Raw genomic sequence first — 21691 nt, 5'->3', positions numbered from 1 at the left:
TGCAGCAGCAAATTCTGCACACGTGGCGTATGCGTGTTGTTTGCCTTTAATTGTTCATGCAGCGCTTGCAATTTTCCTTTTGCAAGGATGGCTTTCAAGGCTTCTCTCCTGCCGTGGCATATTTATTTTTTTACTACCCAAAAGTTCCATTCTGTGTCTTTATTCTTTTTAATTTGTGGTACTCTCCACGTTGTCTGCAAAGTTTTGTCACCTAAATCATTTGGCTGTAAAGCAGACGCCATTAAACGAAGTGCCAGGTAAGCGCTCAGCAATTGTTAAAATTCAACGCGTTGGGGTAATGGCTATAAAGTTTGTTTTATTCATGAAATGAAAGAATATTTAAGCCTTATATTAAAGCTTCTTATGTATAATATTTTTTAAGAGCAGTACTGTCTACCAAGAAATCTATAAGCGACTAAATAAAGCCTCCAAGCGTCTACTCCATCAAGGACTGCAAACAAAATTGCTTTTTTTTTGGGAAACACCAGGACCATGTCAGCAGTTTACACAACGAACACATTTTGAGGCTGTTCGCAGTCATTTAACAATTTGCAGCGCCACTCTGTTGGCCCAGTTGCGTGTTCAGTCGATTACCCAAACCATCGCGGCTTCCCGATGATCGATGCGCCGGCGTTGGTGTCCCGTCTCGTCCAGAAATTATGACCGCCGATAGCGGAGCACGCACATATATGGCGGTGTCCTTGTCCTTTAACCGGGCTGTTGGGTCGCGGCTCGCATGGAAATTGGTAATATTCACTCAATTTATTGACTAATTGCATTTACACTAGCTAATGAAAACGCTCAAATGCCAAATAAAATGGCGAATTTATCAAATTCTCTCACGCGCCTTCCGGACGTCCAACGGGGCGCATGAGTAATGGCAAATCAACGTCGCAATGTGGCCGAAATATTTGAAATGCTAATTTATAAAATGGTCGCTGCTGATTTAACAATGATAAAAACAGAGGCAGGACGAAGTACATGATTAGGTGTGAAAACGTAATTTACGCGGAGATTAATGAAAACCTGACTTCTGGCGGAGGGAAAAGTGTGAATTTCTCGCGAGGCTTAGTTTCATGTCCAACGAATGACGGCAAGTTGGTGCTGTCTTACCTGACAGTGACAGGATACGTATAGAGGAGTCCTGGGCCGCCTTCGAAAACTTTCCAATTAGACTCTATAGAAATTTTTCCCCAAGCCGCCTGTTAAATAATTCAACTGTTTTGCCATGTCCGCATGGCTATCAACTGCTGCTGCTTGTTTTTGACTTTTGAAGAGCCTTTTGTTATTGCACTCCACATAATATTTGATGCACTTGCAACTCGGCTTAATTAGTGAGAATTTGGAAAGCTCTCCCTTTCGACTAGGCCAACTTTCATCATCAGTTTGGCCAGTAGTTATGTATTTCTTTGGCCATGTCAGCATTGAAGTTTCCTTTACCACCGAGAGAAATAAATATTAAATTCTTGGAATGGTAATCCTCTTTCTTCAAAACTAGTTATTTTAAAGGTCACTTAAAAAAGTGTTAAAAGGTTTTAATTAAAGTAGAATAATTTAGAAATTTCCCCAAGGATTTATTGGCCATTGGGATGGATAATTTTTCTTTCGGTATGCTTATCCCGGACACAGTTGGTTCTGCTAATTACAAAAACGAGAAGGTCCCGCAAGAGGACTCTTGCAAAAGGGATATCCTGCACATTATGTTTTCTGTTTGCCTTGCCTATGGAGTATAATCATGGGCGAGGTATAAAGGCAAACACGGAAACAACTTGTTGCAACTACAAGCTCAACAAAATTGCGTACAGCGTATATAGTGTGATACACATGTGTACCAACACCCAAGGACATGGGTGTCCTGTGAGCGCCGGACGCCGGAAGTGGGCGATGGAAGTGCGAAAGGCCGGCCCGTCCCGGCCCAGATTATAAATTATTTATATTGTTTGCTGAACAGGTAAAGAGTTTCCACTTCAGACTAGGATGTGTGTGTTGAAGTCCTCGGAGGAAATGGGAGTGACCTTGCTGGCCAATCAGTTGCCAAAACAAATTCAATTAGATTGCACATTTTTATGGCAGTAAATATCGAACTGAAACTCGATTAAATAGACCCGCAGGACTTAGTGTCCAATACAATGCCAGCGAGAAACAAAAATCATTTTTACATATTGTAAACAGGACAAAGACCAATTGTTACAAGCACAAAAAGGACTCATGAACACACGTCGATGCGAACGAAAACAATGCCAGGAAAACAAACAAATAGGGACTATGGAATGGTTGGGTGGTTCCTGTTGGAGTGGGAGGGAGTTGGCGCTTTGGGTGTGGGTGTTGGGGTGTTAGGGTGTTGGTGGTCTGGAGGCGGTTAGGGTCGTGGGCGTGGTCAAAGGGAGAATGGCACACTGTGATAATTGAAATTCTGTCGCACACAGTGGAAGACCGACTCCGGTTTCCGCTAAGCGCCGGCAATCAGACATGGGCACGAGCCCCACCTCACCTTCAAATCGTGGCCACATCCTCCTTCTCCTTCACAGGGAGGAGCTTCTCCCCGCTACATCCTTCGCCTGCAGCATATCCTTTGCCTCTCCCCCTCCCAAACAAATCAAACTCAAGGACAATGTAATAGAGTGCCGACAGGAAGCAAGGAGGCTGCAAAAACAGCCCAAATGGGAAGCCTTTCATTCGGCAACTTTGTAGGCGGACTTCCCGGCGACTCCCGTTGTTGCCATTCCTATTTCCATGTCTATGCGGGACGATAACGCTCGCCATTGTTCCGCCAAGTGTCATAATTGTTTTTGTTGGCTTCTCTCCATTCATTTAAAGTGTCACTTCGTGAGGTCTTTGTTTTAAATGGATGTCAATTTCCATTCTAAGTGAAAGCAAAAGTTTCGGCTAAGAAATACCTTCTTACTTACAAAGCTAACTTAAATATAATGGAAATATCTAAGTATTAGTATACTTAGTACACTTTAACACACAGTAATATAAAATCGATTTACAGAAATTTCAAGACATATTTTAAGGTATTGGCACAGATATAGCCTGCTTTGGAGCAACATCGCTGTTTCTTAAGTAACTTTTGAAAGGGATAAACCAGGAAATGAAAATTTTTATTGGATGGAGAATCTATCTAGCAATCGTTTAAGGTATTCCGCTCGAGAATCTGACCAAAATTGGCCAAGATATAGCCATCGTTGGGGGCCATATTACCCTCCCCAGCAGTTTGCTTTACTTTTGAAGAGGATCCCCCAGGAAAATTAACAAAAAATCTAAAAAATATTTTGTTTCTAGATTTTAATGCACATTGATGGGGAATCTATCCAGAAATCGTTTAAGGTATTCCGCTCGAGAATCTGACCGAAATTGACCAAGATATAGCCATCGATGGGGGCCATATTACCCTCCCCAGCAGTTTGCTTTACTTTTGAAGGGGATCCCCCAGGAAAAATAACAAAAAATCTAAAAAATATTTTGTTTCTAGATTTTAATGCAGATTTGTGGAGAATCTATCCAGCAATCGTTTAAGGTATCCCGCTCGAGAATCTGACCGAAATTGCCCAAGATATAGCCATCGATGGGGGCCATATTACCCTCCCCAGCAGTTTGCTTTACTTTTGAAGGGGACCCCCCAGGAAAATTAACAAAAAATCTAAAAAATATTTTGTTTCTAGATTTTAATGCAGATTTGTGGAGAATCTATCCAGCAATCGTTTAAGGTATCCCGCTCGAGAATCTGACCGAAATTGATCAAGATATAGCCATCGATGGGGGCCATATTACCCTCCACAGCAGTTTGCTTTACTTTTGAAGGGGATCCCCCAGGAAAATTAACAAAAAATCTAAAAAATATTTTGTTTCTAGATTTTAATGCAGATTGTTGGAGAATCTATCCAGCAATCGTTTAAGGTATTCCGATCGAGAATCTGGCCAAAATTGGCCAAGATATAGCCATCGCGGGGGGCCATATTACCCTCCCCAGCAGTTTGCTTTACTTTTGAAGAGGATCCCCCAGGAAAATTAACAAAAAATCTAAAAAATATTTTGTTTCTAGATTTTAATGCAGATTGATGGAGAATCTATCCAGCAATCGTTTAAGGTATTCCGATCGAGAATCTGGCCAAAATTGGCCAAGATATAGCCATCGCGGCGGGCCATATTACCCTCCCCAGCAGTTTGCTTTACTTTTGAAGGGGATCCCCCAGGAAAATTAAGAAAAAATCTAAAAAATATTTTGTTTCTAGATTTTAATGCAGATTGTTGGAGAATCTATCCAGCAATCGTTTAAGGTATTCCGCTCGAGAATCTGACCGAAATTGGCCAAGATACAGCCATCGATGGGGGCCATATTAATATGATGGGGGCCTCCACAGCAGTTTGCTTTACTTTTGAAGGGGATCCCCCAGGAAAATTAACAAAAAATCTAAAAAATATTTTGTTTCTAGATTTTAATGCAGATTGATGGAGAATCTATCCAGCAATCGTTTAAGGTATTCCGATCGAGAATCTGACCGAAATTGACCAAGATATAGCCATCGATGGGGGCCATATTACCCTCCACAGCAGTTTGCTTTACTTTTGAAGGGGATCCCCCAGGAAAATTAACAAAAAATCTAAAAAATATTTTGTTTCTAGATTTTAATGCAGATTGTTGGAGAATCTATCCAGCAATCGTTTAAGGTATTCCGATCGAGAATCTGGCCAAAATTGGCCAAGATATAGCCATCGCGGCGGGCCATATTACCCTCCCCAGCAGTTTGCTTTACTTTTGAAGAGGATCCCCCAGGAAAATTAACAAAAAATCTAAAAAATATTTTGTTTCTAGATTTTAATGCAGATTGATGGAGAATCTATCCAGCAATCGTTTAAGGTATTCCGATCGAGAATCTGGCCAAAATTGGCCAAGATATAGCCATCGCGGCGGGCCATATTACCCTCCCCAGCAGTTTGCTTTTCTTTTGAAGGGGATCCCCCAGGAAAATTAAGAAAAAATCTAAAAAATATGTTGTTTCTAGATTTTAATGCAGATTGATGGAGAATCTATCCAGCAATCGTTTAAGGTATTCCGCTCGAGAATCTGACCGAAATTGGCCAAGATATAGCCATCGATGGGGGCCATCACATTGGCCTCCCGAACAGTTTTCTTAACTTTTGAAGGGGATCCCCCAGGAAAGTTCACAAATCGTTATCGATATAGTTTAAAGCAGATCGATGTTAGAGAAAGTTGTAGATCTTTATTTTAATTTAAAAATTAAATATAATTTGCCTGATATACTTTTATTCAATTTTTTAAGTAATTAATCCAGCCCTGGTGCTAATCAGCTGTTTGTCAGAAAACACCATCGTCTTCTTGATTTTGGATTCTCCTAAAATAAATATAAAATATGCAACGATTTATGAAAGTATTTGGCCAACAGACGTGTAAAGTTATTGGCATGATTCACGTTGATGCACTGCCAGGTGAGGCACTTTCAATTCTAAATTCCTTTAAAATAACAAACAACGTCAGGAACTCCACGCTATGGCGGAAACTGGAAGCAGACGATTGAAAAGGCCATCTTCGAGGCCAATCTTTACAAGAAACATCAACTGGTAAGAAATTGGGCTTAAGGGTAATAACTTTATTCAACTATGACTCAAAGGATATCCTCTACAGGACGCCGTGTTGATTGAGAACATGCACGATATTCCCTACGTACCGGAAAGGCATTTGGGAGCAGAAATAGTGGCTTGCATGACGCGACTGGCACGAGAAGTACGAAGTGTTATACCCAAGGAGACTCCGTGTGGCGTCCAGGTCCTGGCTTGCGGGAATAAACAAGCATTGGCTATTGCCAAAGCCAGCCAACTGCAATTTATACGCTGTGAGGGATTCGTTTTCGGTCACGTGGCGGATGAAGGATACACGGATGCCTGTGCCGGGGATTTGTTGCGGTATCGGAAGCTTATCGATGCCGAGGATGTCCTGGTTTTCACTGATCTCAAGAAGAAGCACAGTTCACATGCCATAACCGCAGATGTCAACCTGCTCGAGACATCCCACGCTGCCGAGTTCTTTATGACAGATGGCATTATAATCACGGGCACAGCCACTGGCCATGCCGCCAGCCCCGAAGATCTCCAACAGTTGTCCGGTAAAGTAAAGGTTCCTCTGCTAATTGGTTCTGGAATTACCAAGGATAACATTAAAAGTTACTATAAAGATGCCCATGCCGTCATAATTGGTTCGCATTTCAAGAAAAACGGAAACTGGCTTAAGGAGATCAGTGACCAGGCTGTCGAAGACTTCATGCGCGAGATATGTAAGCTGAGAAACTCCAGTTAAATAAATTGTTAATGTTTTTATTAGCGATGATGATAATGGAGTAAACGATGATTATTTTATACGATTTGAATTGATGTCATCTAGTTCTAGAATAGATTAGCAAAGAAACCATAGATCCGGTCGCGCAAAGTATTAGTTTTGGGGGCTTCAGCCATTACGAAACCCCTTGGTTTCTCGATAACCGGAGATACTGGGCCCACGTCGTCGAACTTTACTCTCTTTTTTTGTGGGGGTGAGCAAAGATCCTCTTGGCTCCTCTGATGAGCAGGAGTCAGAAAGTTTACGGGAAACATGTTCTCCCCGTTGAAGAGATCTTCTCGCCTCACCACTGTGGGTATGGTGTTGTCTACATTGTGAGCCCTAAAATAGGACTTGGAATCGGAGTAGCGACTAGCGAAGCCATAGCTGGGATCGTGATCGTTATTGTTGGCTGGCCCGTTGCTCCTCTTAAGGATGCCCCGGACATGGCTGTCCTTGTCACCGGTGGCTATCTTTTTGTATAGTCTGGATATGCGATTTTCCTTGGACTCTACTGGTCTTTCGGAATGGTGACGCATTTGAACACCAGCAGGAGGTGGTGGTGGTGGGGGTATTGGAATTGCCACGTTTTTAGTAGTCAAGGAAGTGCCCAATTTTGCTGATTTTAAGCTTGAATTCTGGGGCTTTCTAAGAGCATTAGGTATCTTGCGCTTGCGCGAAAAGCATGCGGGTTCTTCAGCTTCCTCCTCTGAATCTGTAGTGCGATTCTTATTGCGAAAAACAGACTCATAATCCTGAAATAATAAACTAGTAATATTATAAAAATATTATGTGAACTTTTGTAGTACTTACACTTTTGCGTTTGTTGGGACTCAGTATATAATCAGTGCCGAACTTCTTCATGTCCTTCTTACGTATGGGAGTCCTTTTGCTAGAATCCTTGCGCAAAGTCTTACGGCACTGAACGTGCAGATCAATGGCATCTCGTATAAAGCCCACCCAAGTACGAGAAAGTTGGACATCCCCACTACCGAATATTATCCCATCGCTCTGGCACGTCAACTTAAAATTACCCGGGAGCATTTCAAAAACTTTGCACTTTTTTAGGGGGAAAATGCAGCAACATTCCAAGGAGTTCTCCACCACTGTGTTTGGGGTCCGATCCTTGAGCATCTTACAGTACATGAAGATGTCGGACATGAGTACACAATAGCGCTTGATCTCCGTTCCCTTGTGAGTGATCTTCTGCAGAACTCCCTCCTTAATTACTCGCCGTGAAGGCTTCACAATGTTGGGTGTGCGATTGACCAAGGAGTTTTGCAAGTGAATGAGATACTGAGTGATCTCTTGCTCCTCCACGCAGGTATTGATATGTGTAGCTGTGGCTTCAATCTCCTTAACAGATTCTAAAAGGCGAAAATATATGATTTATGCCAGGAGAACGGATGTAGAACTTACCCTTAAGCAGCTTGTAGTCCGAATCCGCTGGGCTAGTGTAAAGCAGAACCTGCTCTAGCAGTAGCTTGTACCGGGGCACACGCTGAATGGGGACAATCATCAGCGAGTTCAGCTTACGCTGCACTTCTGGACGACTCTCGGTCTGCTCCAGAAACTTCCTAAACACCGGATTCTTGCTTATTAGATCCTGTATTGCTAACATGGCTCCACGGTAGTCAAACGCATACACCGAATACAGCTTAAAAAAAGGAGCCATTTTAAGGAAAGCTTGTGCCACATTTTCCATGTTAGCCTCCAACTCCTTTAGGAACTCCCCATTCAGATTGTAGATCATCTCGATCTGACCGAAGAGCAGAGTGTGGTTGGAGCTATCGATGATGGCCTGCTCCTTCAGTGGCCGCACAAAGAAACTGACAAGAAGGTCCAGCTGCTCGAGATATGATTTCTCCGACGAGATGATCTCCTGGATGGCCTGTAACCGAAAACCAATTCTCTTTCCAGACTCTGGATTTGGCGAACCAATGGGACTGCTGTTGTTACTGTCCAACATAGAACAAACTGCAGAAAAAATTAAAATGCTCAATTAGACTGTAACACCTGGCGTCCTATTCATTTTCTCACCTTTCCTGCGCGACTTAGCTGTGAGGAGATTCCTCTCCTGAAGCACCTGGCGCAGCTCCCGGCTGAAGCTAAGCGGCGTTTGCGGAGAGGGGACATAGCCCTTGCCAAAACTTTTCTGCCTAGGTGTGTACATTTTATAAATAAATTCTGGATAGTCAAATATGCAGCGAAAGTGACGCCAACACCTGTCTATTTAAACAACGACCGCTTCAAGGATTTCTGCAGTCCCTGGATTCTGATGCAATGCCATCCCTGGTTTATCGGGGCCGATAAACCTATAGTGTTACCGTATTTGCAGTTGGTGTATTAATAAATAATTTTCAAAAATGTAGTTTATGTGTGTGTAAATGAAATATTTAATATTCCTAATTAAATTTGGACAAAAATTTTAAGACACAAGTTAGTAACAGATCTAACTTTTAAACCGAGGATGGGGTAAAAACATTAGCATAACCTGGTCCCACTGCAAAATTATTTATTTTTATACGTGGTTCGTGGACCCGATTAGTTTTTATTTTGAATGTTTTAGCTTTTGCGGCACTAAAATGCATGCAAAACTAAGCGAGATGGAGCTGCGTATCGCAGCCCGGCTAAACGAGGAGATTGGAAAGGACGCCAACCGATTAAATCGTGCCAGTCTCGTAGCCAGCTACTACAAGGAGCGGCTTCAAGCCTTTTCCCAGACGGTATGTGCATTTGATTCATAAAAATGGCAATTAATACGAATAAATTACCTTCAGCTCGACTATGAAGATGTCCAGAACGTTTCATGCTACAAATCTGCCTTCCAATGCCAGCAACAAGTGTGCGAGAGCATCGACTTTGAGCTGGAGAAACTGGCCCAGTTCGGCGCCAAACTGAAACGAAAGCTGCAGGAGTGTCAGCCCGCCTTGGACAAAGTAGCCGACGACTTGGACCAAGTGCGTCATATGCAGAGATTAACGCAGTATCTGCGATTGGTCCAGGACATCCAGGAGATCAGTGCTGCGCTGGGAAGCGCAATAAATGGCAAGGACGAGGCCAAGCTAGTCAATATCTACCTGACGCTGTACGAGGGCAACGACTGCGAACACAGTGTGGTGGGACGTCTGCATGCCGTGCAGGCAAAGTCCCTGAAATCCTTTGCCGAGCGCACTGCCATTTACTGGCACAAGCTGCTGATTACGCGGCTATCGAGCGAATTTGAAACTGTGCTGAAGAATATGCGCTGGGCGCATCTGAACCAGCAGCCCCTCAACTACTCCCCCACCCGGGACACTGCCAAGGCCCAGCTACTGGCCGAATATATGTTCCTCATCAAGTCGCCGGCAGAGGAACAAGCACCCCTGCAAAGCATCACGCCCAGCATCATTTGCCCGCCCATCAGTCAGGTAGTGCAGCTTCTGTTAGCACCCTACCGCCAGCGTTTTACGTTCCACTTTACCGGAACCCGGCAAACCAATCGATTGGACAAGCCCGAGTGGTTCTATACACAGATTCTCAACTGGGGCAAGGAGACACACTTTTTCGTAGGCAAAACATTCCAGCCGGCAGCAATAAAGGCTGGAAAATTGGACTATAATATCAGGGTAGGTTATATTTTGAAGTTATCGTTGTAACCAACTAACCGTGAGACACTTTCAGCTCGAATTTATGCGGGGTCTGGTGCAGCTAACCATTGAGAAGCTGGTAGTGGACATTGAACAGATCGCCCAAGACGAGATACTCTTCGCCCATCTGCTAGACGAGACTTTGGCGTTCGAGGCCGAGCTGCGCGAGACATTCGGTTATCCGTCAAGTTTTCCCAGCGCCATTTCCGTAATTACACAGCCCATGTACTTACTTCGCTGGATTTCGCTCGAAGAACGATGTGAGATAAGGTTTCACTGTCCCCCAATGCTCCTATTACTTAATCTTCTCTCTGTGCAGTTTGTGCGGAAAAAATGGACGATATTCTGCAGGCGGAGACACCCTTCCAGCTAATAGATCCCAATACGTTCGAGGACGATCTGAAGATACCCAGGTGTGCGGATCAGTTTATGCGACTCTTGGACGCTATAAAAGACCGATACTACGGACTCATCCAGCCGGGCCACCAACTGCAATTCCTGCAACTCCAATTGGAGTTGATTGATAGCTTTCGACGAAGATTGGTGCAGCTGCACAGCAGTGGAGCAGTGCCGAGCATTCCGGTGCTGAATGCCATTAACTACCTGGTAATGGTGTTGCGTGAATGGGGCGAGAACGTGCACTATCTACATCTCCACTCGGCACTGGCGGGTCCCAATGCCCCGGAGATAAACTCTGTGTTTGAACACTCTGTCGCTGAGCTGGAGCATTGGGCTCAGCAGTTGATGCGAAATCTGGCCACAAAGGCCACCAACGAAATGAAGGCAAAATCGATGAGCTATCGCCACGATGCTTGGCCGACAATGCCCGAGCAGAATAGCAGAGAGCCGTTTATTCTGTCGCCAAGCGGCGGCGAAATGTTCCAAGTGGTAGTCACCCTGCTCCATAATCTGGAGAGCGAACTCTCCTCCAATCTGTTCAACCAGACCCTCCGTCTAATAGCCCATCAAATCGATGACTTCATGCTCGAGAGCATGGTAATGAACACCAAGTTTTCACCGGCGGGGGCGGCGCAATTCAATTACGATATGACGCGCAACTTGTTCGCACTCTTCGGTCAGTATACCCGTCGTCCAGAGCTGCTATTTAAGAGGTGAGTCATCCCATAAAATGCCACTGCATGGTAAACATAAATCTGACACCTTTCACGTTTAATTCGTCAGAATTCACGATGCCAGCAAGCTGTTGACGGCGGCCAGAGGAACGGCTTTGTTGTTACTGGAAACCCTGCGAAGTAATCAGTCGGCGGAGGAGAAAACGAAACCGCTGCGGGAGCTGAAGGTGCTTAGCATGGACAGCAAACAATGCATCGAAGTTCTGGAGCGACGAACGGACATTAAAATGTTTTAAAAAAGAAAACTATCTTGTAAATATTACATTTACACACAGAAATCTTCGTTTTTATTGGGTTATAGGAATTTTGAACGCCAGCTTTATGCTAAATAAATCAAATTATAAAACGTAATGATCTGTTTTTAAAATTACAAAAAAATTATGTTTAAATATAACATTTATTTGCAAGGAAGGCATATTTAAGATTTAGTAATCCACTTCATTACACTAGAATACCACTGTACTCGTGAAAATGCTGCCAATATAGAATGGATGAGATATAGGTTCGAGTAACACACATATAATATATACAAGATCAATATTATTCTTTTGCCCAAGGCGCACAAGTCTTCTTACTAAATGTTTCATTAATTTTTGTGGTTTTTGGATATTAAGTTTAATTTGTAAAACGCTGACACAAAAACATTCTGTAACTGTTATAATAAATTGCTCTAAAAATACATAGCTTAAAATAGCATATAAACCGCCCGGATCAGTCTTGAATCTTGGGTGGATTTAAGGATGATCCGGGCGTATTGTATGTCCCCGTTCTTGGTTGGCGAACAATTGCAGTTAGTAAATACCGATCATCACACATCATCATCACATCGTGGGCCAGGACATGGGCGTTTCAATACCCGCAGATAATAACTATATGCCCCCTCTTCTATATAACCGATAATAATCCGATCTGCGGGTACGTCCGCTGATCGCTGCCCCTTTTGTTCCATCCTCTACTGATTCATCCGCTCTATTCAAAGTTCTGATAATTCTCCGCACTGACAAAGCTCGCCCGCTGCTGAGGCGTCATGTTGAGATTGCCATGATGCTTCTTGTTGTAGCCCCAGATAATTCCGGTGGCGATTAGGGCAACGGTTAGCCATCCCATGAAGAAGAGCTGCACCCACGTGTGGTTTTTGCCGCTATGATCCACGATGATGCCAGCGATAATGGTGATCACCGCCAGGCCGAGATTCTGAATCGATTGGCAGAAGCCGTAGGCAGTGCCCAGCTGGTATTCCGGAATGATGAGAGCAACAAGTGGCCACAAGCTGGCGGCCAGCATGGAATAGGAGAGGCCCATTACGATCATGCCCACATACGGCGTCAGCTGGGTAAAGGTGAGCAGGGCATGGGCTCCGATCGTGGTCAGCGTGGCTGTGAACACCCACGTCACATTCCTGCCCAGCTTGTCGATGATGAAGCCAAACACCGGAGACGACACGGCCGCAATTAGATAGACCAACGAATCCACAGTGTTGGCCTCCTTCTTGGTTAAGCCGAAGCGATCCACAAAGAAATTCTGTCCCAGAGCAATGAACGGAAAGATCGCCACGTAGTAGGCCACACAAATGATGGAGACCATCCAAAAGGGAGCCTTGAATGTGAAGATGTCTGTTAGCTTGGGGATCTGGCCGGCGGGGTTGCTGTTCCGTTGAAGAATCCGCTCCGCCCGCTTGTCCATCCACCCGAGAATCAGGGCACAGATCAGCGACATGACGCACGTCAAGGTGGCCAGAAGCAGGACCACTCCCAGAGCCCGGTGTCCTTGGTAGAAGTTGCTGACATAGTCGTAGATCGGTTGCATCACCCAGAAGTTAACAGTGCTGCCGAATCGGGCCACCGACAACTGCAGGCCGAAGACCATGTTGAGTTCCTTGCCTTTGAACCACAGCACGGCATAGCTGTTCTGGGCCACCGCCAGGGATTCTGCTCCGATGCCGAAGATGAATCGGCCCAGGATCATCAGCCAGAAAGCGTCCAGGATACCGCCGCTGGCAAACAGTAGCTGGCCCACCAGCAGGATCAACATGTAGATGACCGTTCCCAGCCGGATTCCAAACAGTCGGTCGATCAAGAAGCCACCAAGAAAGCAGAGGACCACATTGGGCCACGAGTAGATCGAATAGATCAGGGAGAACTGCGTTGTGGAAATCTTGAGATCCTCCTTAAAGTGATCCTGCAGAGCACCCGGATTATCGTAGCAGAAGTACGAGCCAAATCCAAGCAGGCACATGAACACCAAGGCCATGAATCGGTGGCTCTTGCTGGTGGGCATGCAACAGCCGCCGGAGGGGAGGGCGAGCTCATTATCCTGTCGGGAGCCACGACCGGGACCCTGCTGGCCGCCCTCTTCTTCTTCGTTGACCTCGTTGGCCACGATACGTTCCTCGTCCTCGCGCGCCATCGTTACTTTCTAGATCGCCGACTTATCCAGTACTGACCAGCTCTCCAGCGAAAAGGGCGTATTGAAATATGAATGTTTTATCGAGTTTTAAAAACAATAGTTGTTGTTGCTTCTGATTTCTTTCTGCAGTTGTTTTCGCCGTTTCTGCAAAATATGGATTGTGTGTGTGTGTGCGAGTTGAACTCTTGCTTTTGATTTTGCTTTGCTTTGTATTATCTGGCTGGTTTCTATTTGTTTTTGTTTACTGTACTGCGACTAGTACCCTTTGTCTAATGCCGTTGTTGTTATAGTTGCTGCGTGGGATGTCGATGTGGTGGTGTAAGCATCCGTTATCAGTTTTCACACTCCAGTTGGAGCTTGATTTCGATTTTATTATGCTAATGCGCAGTGTGCCGTGTGCACCCGCACTTTATTGATGCTCGAATTCGATTGAAACTATATTGTTTCCAGCGGACAACTAATTAGCGTTAATTACGCATATACGTTTTTAGTGTTGCACACTGTCTGCTGCATGAGTGTTGGAAAACACCGTTGGACAGGTGCAACATAACAGCTGGACTGTTAAAATAATAATAATAAAATTAAAAGAGTTTAAACGTTTATTAAATAAACTTGTCTTTTAATGGCTAATATATATTCATTTTACTGTTCATCTTAACATACATAAATAGTTTTACTTAGAGTAACATCAACTTCATTTTACTTTGCTAAACCTGGCAACCCTAACAAATCACCGCTTCTAACATGTTTTCTGATTCCCTATCCCATCGCGTCAAAAATGTATTAACTTATATAATTTCGAGGCAATTGCAGTAATGGATTCTATTGACACCTCGAAACGGAAGCCCAGACGCACCTTTGGCACTCCATCCTACGCGTACCGCAACCGATTTGCCTATGCCCTGTTAGCCGCTGGCACAGTGCTCTTCGGAATTTGGAAGTAAATATAACTTATTCTTATGCTAAAATCGTCAATAATGCTAAACTCTTCTCCACCATATCAGCTTGACTCCTATTCAACGCGTTGCCAACGAGAAACTTGCACAGGCTTTGGCTCAAACAGAACAGGAGCGGGACAGAAAAGCACTCTTTGAGTTTGCGGCTCCGCGGACTTCTCAGTTCATTAAGGACGCGATCAAGGAGAGCGAGGAGCAGAATACCAAATAATGGATCGCAAGACGCGGAAGACCAACTTCCAAAAGCTGCAGCAGGCTTCTGGCAAACTTCGGTAATTCCACTTCAATATGATATAGTGGTTGAGCAATAAAACACGTTGTCTTACTTTAAAAATTTGTTTTTCTTTTCACCAAAGATCAACGCGCAGCACAAATGCTACCTTAAGTTTGTCCAACTTCTTCGCAACACCCGAGGATGCTGATGAGGAGGGCAATGCACCAGGGGAGAAGGCTCCTTCTCCGCTTCCCATGGAGATTGATGTTCCCTCCCCCAAAATCAAACCAATTCGCGCCAGCAACGTTTTTGAGAAGCCCGGTCCTAAGCCCAAGAAGGCGCCCAAGCTCAAGGGGAGTGCCTCGGGAAGCACTCGCAAGGGAAGCAGTCGCGGGAAAAAGCAACCCAGCATTAGCAACTTCCTTCGAAATGAAAAGATTTTTGCAGAGGTAACAGCTCAGCATTGCATGGCGGACAACTTTAGCCCGGACGACATCGAGATGGCGCTGGCGCTGTCCAAGTCTGAAGCTGAGAAGCATGGATGCCTACGGCTAAACGAAGAGGAGGAAGCAGTGGTGGACCTCGTTGACGGAAACTCGGAAGCTTCCACTGAGAATATACGCCAGAAGCTCCAGAAATACGGGTTTCGCACAGCAGCCAAAGAAGGTGAGTAAATTAAAGTAGTATGTTGCTTCTTAACATTCAGTTTACTACTTCCTTGTGCAGATTACAAATCCCTGGACGTCCTTCCTGTGGTTGCCACCAAGGGAAGCAAGCGTAGCCGGTGGGCCAATAAATTCACTGCCCTTACTCTCCGAAATCCCGATGTTCAGCAGAAGAAGTTGGAAGGCAACGTATCCGCTTTTCTGGCGCAGCAAGTACGAACCAGGGATCTAAGTGAAAAAGAGCTTTTGATCCCGCCCTACGAGTTAATAAGCTCATCCCTCCTCAACTTGAAACCCCACCCCAACTCGCATATCCTTCACGAGCCCAACGAAGATGCCATAGCTGATATGGGGTTATACTATGTAACCGGTTTAATGGAAGTTAGTTATACGCCGGCTAATCATCTGCTTAAAAATTGGAATGCAATACAGGGAAGGGACTTGTCCCCAGAACGTGAGACTTTAAAAAATCGCCAACTTAAGAAGCAATTTGATTTAGTTTACACTGAACTGGAAGATCATTTTGAGGTTCAGTTAAAACTAGAGCAGCAAGTGGGCAGTGAGCTGGACGAACTGGAAAAGTTAGTCGCTGAGAACATGATCGAAGAGGACTCTAAAGTGGAGGACATCACAGTCATGGATGCGTCTTCGACCAGCAGCAGTCCTTTGAAAGAGCCGCCAGATAAGCGACCAAAAATAGTCCAAGAGGATAAGGAGAATCTCGAACCGGAAACTTCCTCCTGCGCTGGAGCTTCCACCCAAATTACACGGTGCACTTCTCCCGATCTCTTCGCCGATTCAGATGAGGAGCCTACTGCTCCAACTTTTTCAAATAAATCTCAGAATTTTGAAGACATTTGTGGTGGAGACCCACCCATTTTGGAACCCACATCCCTGTCCACTGAACCCCCGGATGTTCAAGATTTTTCTCTAAAAGTTTACAAGAACGTAAGCGAAAGTGAACTCTCGCCTTCGGTGAAGGAATTAGAAGAAGCTTCACAAATAACCACCTACGAAATATTTTCCAGTTCCAGTGATGAAGGTGAGAAATATTAAAGTTATAGGAGTGCTTATTAAAATAATAATATTTCGTTCTTTTTAGTAAAGACTGTTTCCGATGTTACACAGGAGAAAAATACTGCTGAAGATGAAGGGACCATCGATTATGCCGCTTTTCTAAATCAATCTTTAGATGATTTAAACGATTTAAGCAAAAACCTGAATGGGGATATTACGGAACCAAAAGACAGTCCAAGAGACTTTGAGGAAGATCCCATTTTAACTGTGGAATCAATAGACAACAATGAATTCTGTCCCATTTCGCAGGAAGTGTACATGAAGTATGCGCAAATGGATAAGCAGGCTTCTTTTGTGGAAGATAAGGAGGACAGAGATGATATTTTCTTGGATTTGGAGGGCGACTTCCATAACTCAGATAACTTATCACAGCTAATAGATAAAGTCCATTCCAATTCAAACCACACGCAAGAAAGTGGCAGCTTCAGTGAGTTGAATTTTTCGAGAAATTCGTTGCAAAGGAGTTTTAGCTTTTCTAACGACCAGAGCTTCAAGAGTCCGCTAAACTGGAAAATAAACTCACAAGCGGAGAAGCGAGAATTACCAGCTCCCTCGCCATACAAATTTTCGGATACTAGCATTGATTTGACCCTAAACAGCGATGATGACAACGAGGCGATCTTACTTTCCGATGAGGAAATCAATTACTCCATTTGGAAGGCCAATAAGTCGATCAAAATGCAGGATTTCAATGAAGAAAGTTCTGACAGCAGCTTCTCTTCGCCTGTCACTAAAAAGAGGGAACTTCCGCACTTTCAAACTGAGGAAGATCTGGATGCCTTCCTAGAGGATTTTCCGGAGGCTGAGAAGAGATCGCAAAGTTCACGATCGCCAAACAAGAGCGCTTTGAGCAAGGAGCGTGCTGAGTTTGGTATCCTTGATGCAGCTCAATCTCAGCCTTTTACTCTTTCGCAAATTCTAAGCTCCTCCAAGCAGGAATCGCCAACTTACAACGACATTAACTGGTCAGAGGCCTCGTTCTTGGATGCACCAGTGAAGCCTTTAGCCCGAAAGAGCAGTCAATTTAAGGATCTTTTGGGGAAAGTTACTTTCTCCGAAAGTCAGTCAGACAACGACTTTGACGAATTTGATCAGCTCGTTTTCCAAAAGCCAAAGGATCCAATAGATTCCATGCCCAATGGACTAGATAGTTTGCTTACGGGTGAGATAAAATTACCAGACCTGCCGGGGACACCAAAGAAGGACTCCCTAAATGTGCCAGATCAACTGGAGGTTGATGGAAATGTGTACACCGTGCAGGTTTGTCAGACGCCCAAGCCAGATTTCGCGTCCCTTCCAGAGGCTCAGATCCTGCAGCAACTATACAACTATGGCATCAAGCCCCTGAAGCGCAAACAGGCCATCAAAATGCTAGAGTTCATATACAACCAAACTCATCCAATAATGCAGGCTACCATTCCAGAAGACCATCATCCACCCAAGCGCACGCCTTTGGTTCGGTCTAGATCTTCCCCAGTGATAAAGGATACACCTAAATCCTCTACTGATTTCATTAAATCAACCAATGAAGACTGCCTAACTCCTACTGAGCCCCGGAGGGACATCAAATTTAACGATGCCACTGGTGAGGAACTCCTGCGCTTTTCGCAATCCTTGCCGCCCAGTCTCTGCGATGATTTTGAGTTTTATGTTTTGCAAACGAATGTCTCCAAGAAGACTCAGCAGCCGCTGGTGCCACTGCACATTGCGTGGCACAATCTTCTCTGCGCCAACCCCCGCCTGCACGAGAGTGTCCTCATGTACGAACCCATTGATCTGCAGGAGGTTTATTTGCACCTCAAGCAGATCGGCCACCGCTTCGATCCCAAGGACCTAAAGAGCTTCTTTGACCGCCGCTGCATAATATTTCGTTACGACCTGGCTGCTCCGGGCAAACAAGCAGAACGCCATGTTCGGAAGCACCCAAAAAAAGCGTCCAAAAAAACATAATTTCCATTTCTTTCCATAAAAATGCACTTATTTCCTTTGTATTTATGTAAAATTTAAATCGAATGCGTTATACATATTATATTAGTTTATATAGGTTGGATTGTTATATAGCTTATTGCGCTTGAAAATTATTATTATTGATATTTAGATTTGTAATTAAGGGATAGAAAATATATTCTACAATTAATACTAAAGAAACAAAGATTGTTTTTAAATTTTTGAATTCAAAAAACGGTTAGGGTTACAAGCAAGCTAGAAACAGAGCACGTACGCTTTGCAACACTGCCTAATCTATACCTGTGACATTTGCCAGTACTACGCATTCATTCCTATTTAAAAATATTTCGTATTTGTTTTTTCGGCGCGTTCTGTTATATGTAATAATGGACGGGACTCAAAATCCCTGGCAAGACATGAAGTAAGATTATCTATTAATTGTACTCAAAATATTAAAACTTTCAACTTTCAGACCTTGTGAACGCATGTCCTATTTGTTAAAATCGGGCCATCTTTCAGACTGCAGCTTCGCTTTATTCGAGGAGGATGGCTCAAAAGTGGTAGTAAAATGCCACAAATTTGTCTTAATGAGGTAAGAAGCATATATAAATTTCAAGAAAAACATCCAACCGATCAGTTAATTTCTAGCGCCTCTCCTGTCTTCGAGCGCATGTTCGAAGGAGATTTCGACGAGGCTCGTCTTTCGGAAAACATTGTACTGGATGACGTCTCTGCTCCGGATTTCCGAAAGTTTATCGAATACGTGTACTGGAACGACAATGACCTGCTACAAAAGATCTCCCTGGAGACAACTCGATCCTTAGTTTATCTCAGCAAGAAGTTTATGGTGACCTCTATGACGAGCGCTTGTATGGATTCCTTGAGGCTACGATTGGCCGACTTGAAACCGGATGAGGTTATTGATATGTATGAGTATGCCCACCAACTAGGGGATCTTATCCTTATTAGCAGCGTTCAGACTGTATGTTTTGCCACATATTATAATTGTCTTTCTGTTGTAAAAAATGTTTTTTTCTAGCTCTTCATTACGAATCCTCATAAATATATTGACAGACAAGAGGTCTTTGACTTGTCGAATGAAGTTTTTCTAAAATTTATCAAGTTCTATCAAGGTTTTGTTACCGAGAAGGTAAGATTCTGCCTCATCGAACGCTATTGCCAAATGAAGGGCATGATCAAACCATCCCTGAAAATCTTCAAACAATTTAAAATCAAAACTGACAACGAAAACGGAAACGAGGACGAGAATTCGCCTAAGAAAAAGAAAGAAGATAGTAGGAACTCTAGCATTGAAGAAGATATCGAATACGTATCTGATATACTGACCAAACGGTTATCCATTAGCAAGGAAAATAATAATACGACTGCCGACAACCAAGTTACCTCGGCTTCCAGCCAACAAGAAGAGAGTAAAAAAATTAAAAACAAAAAGAATCTGGAGTATATCCAAAAACTGTTGGAAACCATTAAGTTTACGTCAATGTCTGCCATCGAATTTTGTTCCGGACCCGGCATGTCCAATTTGATGACTGACACCCAGAAATATGACATTTTGTCGCGCATCTGTTTAACGAACGATTTTTCACCAAAACCGAAGCAATCCCACCACTCTCGTAACAGTCACAGCTTCAGATTTTATTAGAACTTTACTTAATTTTTTTTGTGTTAAATATCTTTGTTTCTTAAATTCGGGGTTATAAATTTGAGCTTTATTCAAAATTGTTAAAAAGGAAAAATATAATTTAAATCGAAACGAATACAAATGTATATGGTTTGCATTTTACTGATACGGAAGGAGATACAAATATTGGACTTTCAGATTAAATGCAGATTACATAAAATACCCAAGCGGGTAACAAACATTTAATTACAGTCGGATCTTATAATACTAAGACACTTGGACGGCATATATATTTCTCGGGAAGGCACATCGGTTTCAATATATATTCGAAAATGAAAAGGGCTATTTGTACTGCTTGCGAATTGATTATCCATGGGTGCAGATGGTTAGTAGGTGCTTACAGACTCTAGGGGGTTAGCGGGGATTGATATTGAGAAGCAATTTACTACATTGCCGGAATGTATAAATGAAAAATTAGGCATAGCTGATCTCGTGCTCGTACGTCTTCTCCCGCAGGTCGTCATTGTCCGGCAGAGCATGGTGGCGTAGGCCGCACAAGCGCGGACCGTAGCGCAGCATGATGATGATCACTCCGACTATGAACAGAGCCAAGGCGGCCACGGCAGGATAAAGGAAGTAGAGAGCCATTTCTAATTAAATATCGCTCTCGCGCTTCTGCAACTCTACGTATTCTTCGCGTTGACGCTGCTGATGTAGGGTGCGGCCCTCGGGGCGTGGCGGACGCTGATGCTGATGAACGGGCTCCAAGTCGTCAACGCCAATAACGACGTCGTCGGGGAACACCTGCTGGTGGGTGGTGGGCTAAAGAGAATCGAAGTTTGTAAGCTACTAACCCAGAATATTATACAAACTTACATGGAAACGCTGAAAGTATGAAGCTTCTTTAAGCTCGGTAAAGTCCAGAGGCGGCTGCTTGTGCGGTGTGGCGGACCAAATGGAAACTAGCCAACGGTTTCCGGTATGCCTGTCCTGCCAGTACTTGCGATGCTTGGAGCAGCAGCCAAGGATAATGTTCAATATGATAATAGAGCCGAGAACAACTGTGCAAATGGCAATGGTCACATAAAACGGCGAGAAGTTGCCGTAAATATGCCCGGTGAAATAGGGATTCTTTTCGTACGCCTTGCGCTCCTCTTCGATTGTTGACATAGCTTTTATGGATGTGGTGGTACTTCAAGGGTTCCACTCAATACTTTCTGCTCTGCAACAAAAGAACAATGGTGCCCTTAGGAACGTTGTTGCAACCACCACCACGCCACATGCAGCACCAATTTGTCACATTGGGCGTGGCGGCGTCATTAAAGCAAATAGACCAGCCCCGAAAGTCTCTCTTTCTTAAAGTGCAGTATCTCGTTTAAACTCACCATTTGCACACTGTTTCCGCTCCGGAATGTTGGCATAAGTCCCATTCAGATCTAATAAGTCTGTTTTATTCATAAATTCCTACTACTTTACAGCAACGAAAACAACGCCCAAAGCCTGGCTCACAAGTCTAGAGATGTGCAAGACTACTCTTGAAAAGATATCGATGGACGTTTGAGTCTATCGATTTGACACGTTGCCTATCTCGATTTATTTTGGAAATAAACTCGATATATTTTGAAATTTTAAAATTTTCTTTTAAAATATCTGAAATATAAGTTGGTTAAGAAGCAGTCTTATCAAAA

The 21691-nt window shown here is 43.8% G+C and overlaps 7 protein-coding genes across 11 annotated transcripts; 4 read left to right on the top strand and 3 right to left on the bottom strand.

Annotated features, from left to right (window-relative positions):
- Positions 1-5291: 5291 nt before the first annotated feature.
- On the top strand, positions 5292-6380 carry LOC6493442 (uncharacterized protein F13E9.13, mitochondrial). 2 transcript variants are annotated; one of them, XM_001957725.4, is made up of 3 exons: positions 5292-5451; positions 5501-5583; positions 5648-6380. In XM_001957725.4, exons 1-3 carry the CDS (start codon positions 5376-5378, stop codon positions 6314-6316), a joined length of 828 nt encoding a protein of 275 aa, XP_001957761.2. In that variant the 5' UTR covers positions 5292-5375; the 3' UTR covers positions 6317-6380. The 2 variants fall into 2 exon arrangements, with proteins under 2 accessions (XP_001957761.2, XP_044570564.1); XM_044714629.1 differs by having other exon boundaries at positions 5310-5451; positions 5533-5583.
- LOC6506498 (FYVE, RhoGEF and PH domain-containing protein 3) lies at positions 6318-8636 on the bottom strand. Its single transcript, XM_001957726.4, has 4 exons — positions 8375-8636; positions 7754-8311; positions 7148-7701; positions 6318-7089 (listed from the first exon to the last, which is right to left on the bottom strand). The coding sequence occupies exons 1-4, from the start codon at positions 8505-8507 to the stop codon at positions 6403-6405; spliced, it is 1932 nt and encodes a 643-aa protein (XP_001957762.1). The 5' UTR covers positions 8508-8636; the 3' UTR covers positions 6318-6402.
- A 175-nt stretch (positions 8637-8811) lies between these two features.
- Positions 8812-11450, top strand: LOC6493443 (RINT1-like protein). Its single transcript, XM_001957727.4, has 5 exons — positions 8812-9060; positions 9115-9942; positions 9998-10223; positions 10283-11075; positions 11146-11450. Exons 1-5 carry the CDS (start codon positions 8920-8922, stop codon positions 11330-11332), a joined length of 2175 nt encoding a protein of 724 aa, XP_001957763.1. The 5' UTR covers positions 8812-8919; the 3' UTR covers positions 11333-11450.
- Positions 11356-14048, bottom strand: LOC6506497 (major facilitator superfamily domain-containing protein 1). The gene has a single exon (XM_001957728.4). The coding sequence runs from the start codon at positions 13500-13502 to the stop codon at positions 12066-12068; it is 1437 nt and encodes a 478-aa protein (XP_001957764.1). The 5' UTR covers positions 13503-14048; the 3' UTR covers positions 11356-12065.
- Positions 14049-14213: 165 nt separating this feature from the next.
- LOC26514431 lies at positions 14214-14792 on the top strand. The gene is made up of 2 exons (XM_014910135.3): positions 14214-14442; positions 14507-14792. Exons 1-2 carry the CDS (start codon positions 14318-14320, stop codon positions 14667-14669), a joined length of 288 nt encoding a protein of 95 aa, XP_014765621.1. The 5' UTR covers positions 14214-14317; the 3' UTR covers positions 14670-14792.
- On the top strand, positions 14589-20149 carry LOC6493444 (structure-specific endonuclease subunit SLX4). Of its 3 annotated transcripts, XM_001957729.4 has the most exons (7): positions 14589-14730; positions 14815-15338; positions 15399-16379; positions 16440-18782; positions 18834-18953; positions 19010-19343; positions 19401-20149. In XM_001957729.4, exons 1-4 carry the CDS (start codon positions 14669-14671, stop codon positions 18362-18364), a joined length of 3492 nt encoding a protein of 1163 aa, XP_001957765.1. In that variant the 5' UTR covers positions 14589-14668; the 3' UTR covers positions 18365-18782; positions 18834-18953; positions 19010-19343; positions 19401-20149. The 3 variants fall into 3 exon arrangements, with proteins under 3 accessions (XP_001957765.1, XP_014764380.1, XP_014764381.1); XM_014908895.3 differs by lacking the exons at positions 14589-14730; positions 14815-15338 and having other exon boundaries at positions 15493-16379; positions 16445-18782; XM_014908894.3 differs by lacking the exons at positions 18834-18953; positions 19010-19343; positions 19401-20149 and having other exon boundaries at positions 16445-17984.
- LOC6506495 lies at positions 20070-21567 on the bottom strand. Of its 2 annotated transcripts, none has more exons than XM_001957732.3 (3): positions 21389-21567; positions 20880-21220; positions 20070-20825 (listed from the first exon to the last, which is right to left on the bottom strand). In XM_001957732.3, exons 2-3 carry the CDS (start codon positions 21171-21173, stop codon positions 20658-20660), a joined length of 462 nt encoding a protein of 153 aa, XP_001957768.1. In that variant the 5' UTR covers positions 21174-21220; positions 21389-21567; the 3' UTR covers positions 20070-20657. The 2 variants fall into 2 exon arrangements, with proteins under 2 accessions (XP_001957768.1, XP_001957767.2); XM_001957731.4 differs by having other exon boundaries at positions 20880-21225; positions 21389-21566.
- Between the last annotated feature and the right edge of the window lie 124 nt (positions 21568-21691).

This window comes from Drosophila ananassae, chromosome 2R (assembly GCF_017639315.1).
Source record: "Drosophila ananassae strain 14024-0371.13 chromosome 2R, ASM1763931v2, whole genome shotgun sequence".
Taxonomy (NCBI): domain Eukaryota; kingdom Metazoa; phylum Arthropoda; class Insecta; order Diptera; family Drosophilidae; genus Drosophila; species Drosophila ananassae.
Note: the sequence above shows the minus strand (reverse complement) of the source record. Positions and strands in the feature narration are given on the sequence as shown.